This window comes from Podarcis tiliguerta (genome assembly GCF_965153285.1).
Source record: "Podarcis tiliguerta genome assembly, chromosome: 4".
Taxonomy (NCBI): Eukaryota; Metazoa; Chordata; class Lepidosauria; order Squamata; family Lacertidae; genus Podarcis; species Podarcis tiliguerta.
Window position 1 is genome coordinate 796,563 of NC_139537.1, and position 14,710 is coordinate 811,272.

Here is a 14,710-nt window from a genome sequence, read left to right on the forward strand (position 1 = left end):
CCAAGCATTGGCTGAGCGGGAGGAGGTTGCCTAGCAACGCCCATCACTGGTGCTTAGGAAGCAAAAAGGGAAAGAGCCCTTAACTGCCTCTTTGCCCTCCACCTGCCAGGAGGGAGGGATCAGTCTTCACTCGGAGGCCGGAGCTTGGGGGGGGGCTCTCCCCCTCCCTTCCTCTTCCCCCCTCCCTCACTGCACCTCAAAAGCCAGAATGCCAGGGATAAGTTGCGGCTAGACTTCTCCTTCCTGGCAGAAGGCCACAAAAAAGGCAGTCACGGAACCGAGAAATTACACAAAACAAATGGAATACCATGAAAATCCCTGAAAATCGACTAGAAACGTTATCTTATAGAAATAAACTAAATAATAAAAATTAAAAAGTTTAAGGGAAACCTAGAATTATGGCATCCCATTAAGGCTTTGTATAATTCTAGGTTTTCCTTAAACTTTTTGATTTTTATTATTTAGTTTGTTTCTGTAAGATAACATTTCTAGTCGATTACTACTCCTTTCAGGGATTTCATTTGTTTTGTGTGATTACGTGGGCAGAGATGGCTCTTATGCTGAGTGCACTCGTGAGTGGAGGCACACAGAATCACCGGTCAGAAGGGACTCCCAGAGGTCATTCCTGCAACGCAGGAATTGCAGCTCCAGAATCCCTGATGGGCGGCCGTCCAGCCTCTGCTCTGAAGCCCGAAGCCAATCCCTGAACCGTAGAGCTGCAAGGGGCCCCTGAGGCTCATCTAGACTGCAACGCAGGAATCCCACCCCCCACGCCAGCCCCCAGGCTGCACCAGGGGCCATGTGCAGCGTAGGCCGGAGGACTCAGCCTGGCAGCTGTAACTGTGGGGTGGGCAGCCTCCTCACTGGGAGAGGGTGGCTAAGGCTCGGCCCCCTCCCTCTCCGCCTCCTCCTCAGCCCCCCACTCCCGCATCTGCCACTCCAGGCGCTCCAGGCGCAGAGCCACCTTAAAGGCGCTGGATTCAAGTCCCGCCAGGATTCTGGCCAGCTTGGTCTGCAGGGCGTCCAGGCCCTCTTCCAGGGCGGCCGTCCGGCGCTCCTCCTCCTGCAGCTGGGCGATCTCCGCCGCCTCGGCGTTGACGTCCAGCTTGTCCATCTTGAGCAGGATCTCCCTGCCCTTGGCCTCCAGCATGGCCTTGGCGCTGGGGAACTCGGCCAGCACCTCCGTCAGGTCCTCCTTCGACAGGCAGAAGAGGTCCGAAAAGCCGATGCTCTTGATGTTGGCCGTGCGGCGGTTCCCGGACTTGTTCCCTGGGTGGGGGGGAAGGGGGGCAATGGGGTCAGCGGGGGCCTTGAGAACATAAGCAGAGCGTGCAGGATCAGGCCCCTGGGGGTGGGAGGAAAGAGGCCGAGAGGCAGAGAAAAGTCCAGCTGGTGAAGAAGCCAAGGGGGTCTCCCCCTCCTGCTGAGACAAGCTCCCCTCCCCCCTCGGTCTCCAGAAGAGACATGGAAATGGCGGAGGAGAGGTTGGGGACACACAGATGCCGGATGGAATACCTCGGAGAGGAGGGGGCTGAGGCAGCGGCGGTGGCAGGGGGGCCTTCTGTCTCAGCAACTGCGTCACGGGGGCAAGACCCACTGGAGACAAGATGCTTATGTGTTGCTAGACTGGTGACTGGGAGCGGCCGCTGAGACCATATAACACTGGTCTTGAAAGAGCAACACTGGCTCCCAGTACGTTTCCGAGCACAATTCAAAGTGTATTAAGAGGGTGCTGGCGAGGTTGAACCTTTCTGTAAAAAAGGATTTCATTCTTCCCAAAAGGAAATCTTCCTCTGTGGGTCAATATCAAGAGGATGCCAGTGAGGTTGAACCTTTCTGTAAAGTAAAGTCTTACTGAGACCATATAACACTGGTCCTGAAAGACCTGCATTGGCTCCCAGTACGTTTCCCAGCACAATTCAAAGTGTTGGTGCTGACCTTGAAAGCCCTAAACGGCCTCAGCTCTGTAGACCTGAAGGAGCGTCTCCACCCCCTTCGTTCTGCCCAGACACTGAGGTCCAGCGCTGAGGGCCTTCTGGCAGTTCCCTCACTGCAAGAAGTGAGGTTACAGAGAACCAGGCAGAGGGCCTTTTCGGTGGTGGCACCCGCCCTGTGGAACGCCCTCCCACCAGATGTCAAGGAAATAAACAACTATCTGACTTTTAGAAGACATCTGAAGGCAACCATGTTTAGGGAAGTTTTTAATGTTTGATCTTTTATCGTATTTAATATTCTGTTGGGAACCACCCAGAGTTGCTGGGGAAACCCAGCCATATGGGCCAAGGTATAAATAATAAAATTATTATTAGTAGTATTGTGGGAGTCTCAGGAAAAGCCACAGAGGCCTGTTCTTGTCCTGTTTTTTGGTTAGCCTAACTGAATTTGCTTCTGTAAAAAACTGACTGCTTTAGAATTTAGGAGGGTGAGACACGCTCATGTGAGGACCAGATAACGTTGCTAGGCGATTTCAGGAAAACCTCCCTCTGCCCGGCAACTCTCCCAGTCAAGGTCTCCAGGCAGGGTGTCCCGTTTCCATCAGTGCAAGGAACCTCGAAGGGGGAGGGAAGGGGGGGGGGAGGCCTATAAAAAGCATGAACAAAGGCTATTTGGCGCAGCTTCACCATCACGCTGGTGAGTGTGGCTTGTCCGCTCTGTTTCACTCAGCTTAATAAATGAGTGATTGTGGGAATCCCCTCTGTCTGTGGCAGCACCCCCAAACTCGGCCCTCCAGATGTTTTGGGACTACAACTCCCATCATCCCTGACCACTGGCCCTGTTAGCTAGGGATGGTGGGAGTTGTAGACCCAAAACATCTGGAGGGCTGAGTTTGGGGGTGCCTGCTCTATGGCGTTTATTGGCTTTTCAGTGACCAAGGCAGATGAGTGGGGTATAAATAAAATAATCACTGTGCTCACTGGGCCTGACACTCCTGTGTCGGTCCTGTTTTTGCTAACAAGGAGTTAACTCCAACTTGCACAGTGTGATTTACTGCTGGCTGGCTCCTGGCTTGAAAAGAGGATTAGGCCAATGCACAGAGGAGGAGGAGGAGGAGGAGGAGGAGGAGGAGGAGGAAGAGGGCTATCAAAGGCCACTAGCCAGAATGGCCCTGTTCTGCCGTCCCAGTGGGAGGCAGCTGTGCAGGAAACCTCGGGAAAGTCCTACTTGCCCATTTTCGGCCACTGGAAGAAGAGGAGGCCGGCCCAGGTGGTCTCCTGCCTCAGCCAGGAGGCTCTTCTTAGGTTCTTGCGAAGATGGCGTGTGGTTGAGAGGAGCCCCCTGGCAGTTTGCATTTCTTAGTACAGGAAGTATTGATCGGATGTGTAGAAACCTTTCTTATTCTGATTAGTTCAAGAGGGTTCTGGCAAGTTTCTTTCTACGTGAAAGAAACAGGCAAAAGGCAGGTTCCTGATGTTTGGGTTATTCCTTCTGGGAAGCTGAGTAAAAGGTAAAGGGACCCCTGAGCATTAGGTCCAGTTGTGGCCAACTCTGGGGTTGCAGTGCTCATCTTGCTTTATTGGCCGAGAGAGCCAGCACACAGCTTCCGGGTCATGTGGCCAGCAAGACTAAGCTGCTTCTGGCGAACCAGAGCAGTGCATGGAAATGCCGTTTACCTTCCAGAGCGGTACCTATTTACCTACTTGCACTTTGACACGCTTTCGAACTGCTAGGTTGGCAGGAGCTGGGACCAAACAACGGGAGCCTGAGTACAGCTGGGTTAAAGTGCTCCTGTTATCCTTTTAGTCAAGATCCTGCTGACTGTAATAGTCAGGCCAGGAGGAGCCTGGCTCTCTCGCTTTCTCTGTCTGTCCCTTTGTTCTGGCTGTGGTGTTCTGCTCTCTATGCTTAGCGTTAAGGTTTAGTCTTATTATAAGCAGTGCTTTTTTTCCTGGGGTGACGCAGGGGTACATATACCCCTAAACATTTTAGTTACAGGTGGTTGCCATGTTGGTTTGCCATAGTTGAAACAAAATTTAAAAAATCCTCATACCAATAACAAACCTAGTTAGTCTCTAAGGTGCTACTGGAAGGAATTTTTTTTTATTTTGTTCCTAAACATTTTGTGAATCTAAGTTTGGCCTCATTGAGGGGCAGTATTTCAATATGAGTAGGGAAATGTGAGTACCCCTAAACATTTTTTTCATAGAAAAAAAGCACTGATTATAAGTTATTGTTAAGTTTAGTTTAAGTCTGCTGCAACTGGATTCCTGATGGACAGGGCCAATCCTGAATGTTTCAGATTTGTTTACGGGTGGCGCTGTGGGTGAAACCACTGAGCCTCTTGGGATTGCCGATCAGAAGGTCGGCTGTTCGAATCCCCACAACGGGGTGAGCTCCCGTTGCTTGGTCCCTGCTCCTGCCAACCTAGCAGTTCGAAAGCACCTCAAAGAGCAAGTAGAAAAGTAGGTACCGTTCCGGCGGGAAGGTAAATGGCGTTTCCATGCGCTGCTCTAGTTCTCCAGAAGCGGCTTAGTCATGCTGGCCACATGACCCGGAAGCTGTACGCCGGCTCCTTCGGCCAATAAAGCGAGATGAGCGCCGCAACCCCAGAGTCGGCCACGACTGGACCAAATGGTCAGGGGTCCCTTTACCTTTACCCTTTAGGTAGCCGTGTTGGTCTGCCATAGTCGAAACAAAATTAAAAAACTCCTTCCAGTAGCACCTTAGAGACGAACTAAGTTTGTTATTGGTATGAGCTTTCGTGTGCATGCACACTTCTGATGTGGATTTTGGATTTGTGACCGTTATGCTCATTTGCCTTCAGAAGCGTTAAAGCTCTGTTGGATGAAATTGCCTCTGGTCTATGTTTGGGGAACTCTGCAATGTGTTTCAGTTTTTCCTCCACACACGACACCCCCACCTGCACTTCTCCCTCCCCCCCTCCAAGCTCACCTTTGATGTTGATGATGCTGATCTCCCCAAAGTAGAGCCCCTCTCCCAGCACGGCGTACTGGGTGACCCCGTCGTCAGCCACCACGGCCAGCTTCCCCTCCCGGATGAAGTACATCTCCCGGCCCACGTCGCCCTTCTTGCAGACGTACTCGCCGGGGCTGTAGACCTGGGGCTTGAGCTTGAGGACCAGCTCCTCCAGCAGGCTCTGCTCGCAGCTCTGGAAGATCTGCACCTTGCGGAGGGTGGGCAGGTGGACGCTGACGGCCACCTCGGCCCGCAGGCGCTCGGGGAGGTGTTGCAGGATCTGCAGCTCGTTGGTCATCTTCTTCTCCATCTGCAGGTGCTGGTACCACTCCACCACGCGGTTCTGGAGGCGGCGGTTGGGGCAGTGGGTGCGCAGGTAGCCCTTGACCAGGTCCGAGTTGGGGACGAAGGCGTCGTCCGCCTGGTTCATGTTGGAGATGACCGAGGTCATGCTCCCCATGATGGTGGCGAAGCCCATGACGGCCAGCAGGAAGTCGGCCGCCATGAAGAGGAACTCCTCCTCGCGGTGGGGCATGGGCGTGTCGCCCACCGTGGTGAGGATGAGGGTGGAGAAGTAGAAGCTGTAGAGGTACTGGCGCAGCAGGCGCTCAAAGCCGGGGATGCTGACGTTGGGGTAGACCCACTCGTCCGCCCCGTAGCCCACGTAGCCCGAGAGGGCGAAGTAGACGCAGGCGTTCCAGTGGATGGTGACGAAGACGTAGAGCATCAGCTTGGAGATGCGGAAGGAGTTGGGGTGCGCCGTGCGCGTCTCGATGCGGTCAAAGGCCTCGAAGAGGCGGGGGCTGCGCAGGAAGCGGTTGGCCCGGACGGCCGGGGTGGCCAGGCCCAGGCGCAGGTAGAGGAGGTCGGTGGGCAGCACCGAGAGGAGGTCCAGCAGGAAGGCGGAGGAGCAGGTGTAGTGGCGCGAGATCTGGGAGCGGTCCTGGATCAGGATGCCTTGCTCCAGGAAGCCTGGGGTGGGGAGGGGGGAAGGAGATGGGTCAGAGGAGACAGAGGACCTTAAGGTTCATGAATTACCATAGTTCAGAAGTCCCGGGCCCTAAGGAAGTCAGACTCTCCTCCCCCAAGGCCAGGGCCTTCTCAGTGGTGGCTCCGACCTGGTGGAATGCTCTGTCCCAGGAGACCAGGGCCCTGCAGGATTTAACCTCCTTCCATCGGGGCCTGTAAGACAGAGCTATTCCGCCTGGCTTTCCATTTGAACTTAGCCTGATCTTTTACTTCCCTTCCTCCCCTTTTTATGAAGATTCCCCGCTCTGGGATCCCACAGCTAATTCTCCCCTGGCCTCCTCGCTGGCCCAAGTGGGACTCATTTAGCCAGCTAGCCCTGGTGATCACCTAATCTTTATTGGATGGATTTCCCCCCTAAATTGATTTTTGAATTCTGATTTTATCGTTATTCATGTTTTATACTGGATTTTATGCTGTTTTTTGTTGTAGCATCAATTAAGTGTTTTAAATTTGTTGTTAGCTGCCCTGAGCCCGGTTTCCTGAACCGGGAATGGCGGGGTATAAATAAAAAATTATTATTATTATTATCTCCATTCCTCTCCAACAAACGGAACAACCTAAGAAGGTCCAGCTGGATCAGGCCAGAGGGTCCTATCCGGTCCCCTCACCCTTCAAAGGTGGGAGATGTAGGGGTCAGAGAGACACTCTTGATAGGAAAGCAGCCAGAATCGCCTCTCTCTCTGTGTTCAGCTGGAACCTGCTCTTCAAAGGAATAGGCCAACTATTTCAGCAGATCCAGTGCCGGATTTATGTGTAAGCTAAACAAGCTATAGCTTAGGACCCCACTTTTTCGGGGGGTCCCCCAAAAAATTAAAGGGGAAAAAACTGGATGTACATTTCCAAAATATAAGATAAAAAACAAATAAAATATAAGCTACATACAGCAGCCGTGTTTTGTGTCGTGTAAGCTCCTCTGATGTAAGCAATGGCCCCCGCCTGCTCGCCTGCTCCCTCAAATATCCCTGGTTTGCTCCTTTCTATATATAGGGTGCCTACATTCTGCATGGGCTGGTTGCAGGGCAACATGTGCAAATGGCTTTAGATACCTATCAGGTCCATAAATCACCATCTAGCATATATTCAACACAAAAACAGCGACAATTTGTTGTTGACAAAGGGCAGCTGGACATATAAAGGGCCTCGTTACCTTCAGTAGCTGAGGGCAACATCAAAGCTATATCCGGCCCTGAACAGATCTTATGGAGTTTCCTAGTGTTTTTGTTCCCACATTATATATTTCTCTGTTACAAATTTCCAATTATTATTGGGAAGTCAGCTTTTAAATATGTACAGTCGTACTTTGGAAGTCAGACAGATTCCAATCCAGAAGTCCGTTAGACTTCCAAAACATTCAGAAACCAAAGCACGGATTCTGATTGGCTGCTGGAAGCTCCAATCAGAAGCCCCCGTTGGACGTTTGCTTTCTTCCCTTCCGGATGTTTCCAGCGACTGGGATCCAGAAGCATTGCTCCCCCTGACTGTAGAGGAAGAACAAAGATATCCTGCCCAAGAGCCCTTCATATCTTTTCTCCTTCTCCAGGAATTGGTCCAATCTTTTCTAAAGCCATCTAGGCTGCTGGACAACCCTGCGTACTGTGGGAGGGAGTTCCATAGTCTAACTACGCGTCACGGGACCAAAGACTTTCTTCTCTCTGTTGAATCTCTCAACGTTTAGCTTCATTGGATCAAGGGGAAGAAGCATTCGCCAGGTGGGGTGAGAGGGGCCCATAAGGAGGGGCGAGGAGACAGGCCCCGAGGCGGAGGGGCCACTGACCCGTGTAGAAGTGGACCCCGATGTCCAGCAGGTACAGCAGGTCGCAGAGGTAGTCCAGGGCCAGCCAGAGGAAGAGGTATTTGCGCTGCAGCTCTGGGAAGCAGGACCTGCGCAGGAGGGAAGGAGAGAGAGGTGGGTGGCGGCAGCATCCGAACCCACAACCCACCCACTGCAGCAGCAGCTGCCCCAAAGGCCAGGCAGCCTCCTCCAAGCTCTCTCCTTGTTCCTTGCTCCACCACCCCCCGCAGCCCCCCACTCAGCTCTTCCCTTCCCCCCAGGAATATCCCTAAAATGTAAATGGGGGGGGGGGCAGTTTGCTCTGAAACTCCCTCCCTTCCTAAAAGGACATCCCCCCCCCCCCCGAACTGCTTTCTTGTTTTGCCAGGTCCTGAACTCCTGGATTCAAAAAACAAGGAAGGAAATTGCAAACAAACTTCAGGAGGAACTTCCGGGCAGCAAGAGCTCTTTGACAGCAGCACAGAAGACCTTCGAAGATGCTGAGCTCTCCTTCAATGGAGGTTTGATGGTCACCTGTCAATAATTCTTTAGCTGGGATTCCTGAATTGGGGGGCTTGGAGTACAGAAGGGGTAGTGGTTGGAACAGGGAAGTTCAGGGAAGATTTTAATGTCTGACACTTTATTATTGTTAATATTTTTCAGGTAGCCACCCAGAGTGGCTGGGGAAACGCAGCCAGATGGACGGGATATCAAATTATTATTTTTATTATCCGATGGCCCTCGGGGGTCCCTTCTCTGTTTCCATGACTTCACCCAAATGTCTTTTTGCTGAATGTTTGCCCCCAACCCTGGCTGGATTGTCTGCTTCCCAAGCCTCTTGCTGTTTACTATTTTTCATTCTTTGGTCATCCCCTGGGCTCTCTCTCCTCTGCATGGAAGGAAAGGAAAGAAGGGAGGGAGGGAGGAAGGGAGGAGGGAAAGAAGGAAAGAAGGAAGGAGGGAGGGAAGGAAAGAAGGAAGGAAGGAAGGAAGGAAGGAAGGAAGGAAGGAAGGAAGGAAGGAATCCAAAAGGGGTTTCTGTCGCTTTCCTTCCCTCGTGATTCTGATGATGCTCCCGGCCGGAGAGCCTTGGCCCCAGTGCTGGGCCCCCTCCGTGGTTTCCCTGAGCCCCCGGCCCCCTCCCCACAGGCGGATCCAGCCCAGCCCCCCTCCGCCCACCTGCAGATGAGGATGATCCAGTTGTACATGATGGGGAACACCATGGTGACCAGCCACCAGTAATAATAGTCCCCCGATGGGTCCAGGATCCGTTTCTTCTCCTGGCTGAGAGCAGAGCAGAGGAGAGAGGAGGACATTGGTAAAGGCCTTCTGGGAAATGATATGTAATAAACTAAAGAAAATGTTTAAAAATACACTTGTTAAAAAACCAGAAGCCTTTCTCTTAGGTATAATAGGCGAATGGCTACCAGGAGAAGATAAAAGATTGTTTATGTACGCAACGACGGAAGCAAGGATGCTACTAGCCCAGAGATGGAAGTACCAACAAAAGGAGAATGGCAGGCGAAACTGATGGAGTATGCGGAGATGGGAAAGTGACGGGGAAGATCCGAAACCAGGAAGATCAAGTACCGTATTTTTCGCTTCATAAGACACACCTTTTTCTTCCTAAAAAGTAAGGGGAAATGTCTGTGCGTCTTATGGAGCAAATGCGTGGTCCCTGGAGCCGAATTGCCCAGGGGCAAAAAGCAGATCATGCTCTTTTTTTGAAAGAGGGAAAGGGGTGTTGAAACAAAGCCGCTGATTGGCATGCGCTCGTGAGTGAGATAAGGGACGCTAGCAATAAAGGAGGCTGCCTGGGAGGGGGGGGGAGGAAGTTCCAGAGCCCTCTCTGCTCCTGCATATTCCAGCAACTGGGATTCAGAAGCATGGCTGCCTCTGGCAGTGGAGGGCAGAGAACGGCCATTGGGGCCTGGAGCCCTGGGAAGGAGCCCTCTCCACCTTCGCGGGATTTGTCCAGGCCTTCCAAATCAGGGGCTATCCCTGTGGCAGGGAGTTCCCTAGTTTGGACCTGCAACACAGCTGTGTCTGGGGTGTGTGCGTGATGGGATGTTTCAGGAATTTATGTATAGGTTGGGGGGGGGGGTTGCCCCTCCAGCAGATATCATGCACATGCAGTCCACTGCCAAAATCAGCACCATCACTTTTGTGACTTTTGTGATTTGTCCCCACAAAACACTTCGTCACAGTTTCTTCCTATCTGTTCAAAGGGCCTCTGCTGCAGAATACCTAATGTAAGAATTCACTGATAAAGGTATCTATGTACTGGCTCACTGGGAAAACTTCAGAAATTCATCTAGACCTGTGAGCTCAGCTACTCAGCAGCCCGTCTACCTGAGGGATAATCCCTCGCATCCTGATACCTGAGTGCCAGACAGGTAGCCATTCCAGAAATAACAAACCCAGATGAAGACAAAAGGGTGGGATGAACTTGGCTGGGAAACAGGGAAATGTGAATATCTCTTTTGTGACACTCCATGGGTGTTTGGTGGAGGGCAAGGGGAACCATGGGGCAGGGTCCAGGATGCTCAGATTACTGCCACCAGACCTCCCCTTTCATGATGTAACTGTGATGTAACCGTGATGTAGTTTGGGGGGGTGTAACATGGGGATTAGCAGCTAATAAAAGTTTGGGTTCTCTTTTGTTTGGGGCTTCCATCTTGTTCCACCTGGTGGCAGGTGGGAGTCCTGTCGCGACGGTCTTCCAATCAAGACCAAGCCGACTGGCTGCTGTTTTGCTCTGCTATTCCTGGCTGGTGTCCTTGTTTTTCGTCCAAGGGAGCCCTCAGATTTCTCCGTTAACAGAAAAACCTGGAAGGCACCAGGAGGACAAAGCCTGGTTTAAGGCATGTCCCCAAGACTGGGGGGGGGGGCACAGGAAGAGAGGGGCTGCAGATCACACACACACAGCAGTTGGGGCCTCTGCCCAGTGGCAGTTCAGGGCATCCCCATTGAAGACGGATGTGGACAAGCTGGAACAGGGGCAGAGGAGGGAGACCAAGATGATCCAGGGTCTGGAAACCAAGCCTTCTTTGTGAGGAACGGTCGAGGGAGTTGGGTTTGTTTAGCCTGGAAAAAGAGGAGACTCAGAGGAGATGTGGGAGCCATCTTCACATCTCTCCAGGGCTGCCACTTGGAAGAGTGAACAAGCTTGTTTTCTGCAGGTCCAGATAGCAGGACCTGAACCAATGATCCTTCAGAAGGTGGTGGACCTTCACCAGATGTTAAGAGGGGTGGCCATCTAGACTGAAGATGGGTGGCCAGTAGACCTGAAGGAGCGTCTCCACCCCCATTGTTCAGCCCGGACGCCGGGGTCCACTTCCGAGGGCCTTCTGGTGGTTCCCTCACTGCGAGAGGCCAAGTTACAGGGAACCAGGCAGAGGGCCTTCTCGGTGGTGGCACCCGCCCTGTGGAACGCCCTCCCACCAGATGTCAAAGAGGAAAACAACTACCTGACATTTAGAAAACATCTGAAGGCAGCCCTGTTTAGGGAAGTTTTTAATGCTTGACATTTTAAAGTATTTTTCATCTTTGTTGGAAGCCGCCCAGAGTGGCTGGGGAAACCCAGCCAGATGGGCGGGGTACAAATAATAAATTATTATTATTATAGACTAGAGCATGACCTGATTAACTCAAAAGCGAAAACTCTTTCTAAAATGTACTGACTCCTCCATAATCGGGAAGTCAAGCAGGAGGGGGTGAAATCTGTTACGATAAAATGGGCATAGGACTTTGGATATAATATCTTAATGAAAGATTGTGAAAACCTCTGGGAAATCAATATGAAATTCACTGCTTGTTACACACCAGAGAATTTTTTTTGAAAATGCAGTATCTTTGGTACTTGACTCCATTAAAATCGCCAAAAAGGAATGAAAATGTATCAAACAAGTGCTGGAGATGTGGAGAATCACATGTGGGGCACATGCAAAAATAAATTAAGGAGTTCTGGGATGAAATCTATATGGAACTTTAAAAAAATGTTTTAAAGAACTCGTTTATAAAAAAGAATATCCAGAGGTTTTCCTTCTTGGAATATTAGGCTCTGACATACCAAAGAATGTAAGGGAATTATTTTTACATGCTAGAGTGGCCGCAAGAATTTTAACAGCCTCAAACTGGAAAGGCCGGAAAAATTCGGAGTGGAAACAAAAATTAATGGAAAACTCTTGGGGTCCCTGCCAGTTTTTTAGTCCTATTCTTCCCCGACTCCTCTCCCCACACAACCCCTTTGCCCAACCTGCACCCTGCCATATCTGCTGCCACGGGGCCTCCCCCTCCCTGCCTCCCTTCAATACTTGCCTTTACTCACCCCCCCCCCGGGCCGGTCCCCACTTACCGCGGTTTGGGGGCTGCTCCAGGGGTGCTCTCCTCCGTCTTGATGAGCTTCGCCTCCCCCTCCCTGTCCTTGGCTCGGAAGACCCTGGCCAGCCTATTCATCTTGGCACAGGCTGGCAGCTGCAGGCTCCTGGTCCAAGCGAGGCCACAGCCCCCTCCCTGCCCCACAGCAGAGCCTCTCTCTCCTTCTCCGGCTGGCGTTCTGCATCAGGCGCACAGGTGCCTAGCAACGCAGCAGGGCTCCCCCCCCCTGTCCGCCCCCCCTGGGGCTCAGCCACACACCTGAGCCGGCAGGTGCAACCCTAAAGGGCCCAATCAGGGAGGGAGCGGCGCTGATGAGGACCCTAGGGAGAGCAGGGGGGGGGCAGGGCGGCTGCCAGGCCAGGGCTAGGCAAGCAGGCAGCGGGATGGGGGCCCAGACCAATCTGTGCAGGCCTTGCCCCCCCCCCTCCAGCTCTACTTCTCTTTCAAATCAGAACCAGTGAAGGCGGTGAAGGTGCTCTGTGAGTGTCTGGAGGTGGCTGGAGGATGGATGAATGGATGGGGGCTAACAGATTGAGGCTGAATCCTGACAAGACAGAAGTAGTGTTTTGGGGGGACAGGAGGCGGGCAGGTCCTGAATGGGACAACTGTGCCCCTGAAGGACCAGGTGCGCAGCCTGGGAGTCATTTTGGACTCCCAGCTGTCCATGGAGGTGCAGGTCAATTCTGCGTCCAGGGCAGCTGTCTACCAGCTCCATCTGGTACGCAGGATGAGACCCTTCCTGCCTGCAGACTGTCTGGCCAGAGTGGTGCATGCTCTGGTTATCTCCCACTTGGACTACTGCCATGCTCTCTACGTGGGGCTACCTTTGAAGGTGACCCAGAAACTACAACTAATCCAGAATGCGGCAGCTAGACTGGTGACTGGGGGCGGCCACCAAGACCACGTAACACCAGTCCTGAAAGACCAACATCGACTCCCAGGGCTGGTATACCTGAAGGAGAGTCTGCACCCCACAGTTCAGCCTGGACACCGGAATTCAGATCCGAGGGCCTTCTGGGGGTTCCCTCCCTGTGAGAAGTGAGGTTACAGGGAACCAGGCAGAGGGCCTTCTCAGTGGTGGCACCCACCCTGTGGAACACCCTCCCATCAGATGTCAAGGAAACAAACAACTATCTGACTTTTAGAAGACACCTGAAGGCAGCCCTGTTCAGGGAAGCTTTTGATATTTAATGCTGTATTGTTTTTAACACTCGATTGGAAGCCTCCCAGAGTGGCTGGGGAAGCCCAGCCAGATGGGCGGGGTAGAAATAATAAATTATTATATTATTATTATAGGGCATCCCAGGGGGGTCCCACAGACACATCCCCTCCAACATTTCTCCAGTGAAAATAGGGACATTCTCCTCCACATCAGGAACACACAGACGTTACGGGCAGAGTCGGGGGGCCCAAGAGGCCCCCATGGGCCAACACCCTCTTTCCCCCAGGGGTTAGCCTGCTCCCCCAAACGGTACTAGCGAGAGGGACCCGAGCGCAAGAGGAAATCCTTTTTAGACTCTCTGCCGCTGGCCTTGATCACCCTATAGATTAAGCTGAATATATAGTCTTGTATCTGACCAGTGCCGGATTTACGTATAAGCTAAACAAGCTATAGCTTAGGGCCGCACTGTCTTGGGGGGGTGCACCAAAAAATAAAGGGAAAAACCCTGGATGTACATTTCCAAAATATAATATAAAAACCAAATAAAATAAAACCTACATACAGCAACAGTGTTTTATGTTGTGTAGACACCTATGATGTAAGGATTGGGCCCCGAATCATTTTATGTTAGAGCTTAATAATTAGTTCACTATTAATATACTTCTTCTTAATTGAATTTCACTATTAATATACTTCTTCCTGATTGTATTTCAGTTCATCAATTAATTTGATAAAATACATATTTTTTATGTGCAAATGGCTTGAAATACCTATTAGGTCCATAAATTACCATATAGCATATATTCAACACAAAAAGCTGCAAAAATTTGTTGTTGACAAAGGAGAGCTGGAGCTGAGGGCTGCATCAAACCGAAATCTGGCCCTGGATGCGACCAGCCATTGAAGCAGGCTGCGTTTGGGAATCTGCAGAGACCGACATCTCAGGTATGTCAGAATGAAGCAAACCTTTGGAACCTAATGCAGTTTGACTCAAGATGTTGTGCTGGAAAACGCTTGAGAAGCAGGGCCAAACTCACAGCCTCCCACAATAATTTATTATTATTATTATTTGTGCCTCTGTCTGGGGCTACCCAGGTGTATGCACACCCCTCAACATTTTGTGAATCTTTGCACTTTTGTCCATTTACTCCACAGTGGCACCTCTGGTTGCGAACGGGATCCATTCTGGAAGCCCATTCGCAACATGAGCAGAATGCAACCTGAGTCTCTGTGTGCAAGAGTCGCGATTCGCTGTTCTGTGTATGCGCATGATGTCATTTGGCGCGCCTGCGCATGCGCGAACGGCGAAACCCGGAAGTAACCCTTTCTGGTACTCCTGGGTCGCCGCGGGACATAACCTGAAGCAAACGTAACATGAGGTATGACTGTATTTATTTCCCCCAATTTGAACTTTGATTTTCTTGAGTCAAAATGAGAGTACCCCTAATTTTTTT

General features: G+C 51.6%; 1 protein-coding gene across 1 annotated transcript; it reads right to left on the reverse strand.

Moving 5' to 3' along the window:
• Positions 1–877: 877 nt before the first annotated feature.
• On the reverse strand, positions 878–12,220 carry CNGA4 (cyclic nucleotide gated channel subunit alpha 4; the record flags this gene model as incomplete). Its single annotated transcript, XM_083439032.1, has 5 exons — positions 12,072–12,220; positions 8,894–8,998; positions 7,718–7,824; positions 4,891–5,886; positions 878–1,269 (listed from the first exon to the last, which is right to left on the reverse strand). Exons 1-5 carry the CDS (start codon positions 12,170–12,172, stop codon positions 878–880), a joined length of 1,701 nt encoding a protein of 566 aa, XP_083295158.1. The 5' UTR covers positions 12,173–12,220.
• Positions 12,221–14,710: the final 2,490 nt, after the last annotated feature.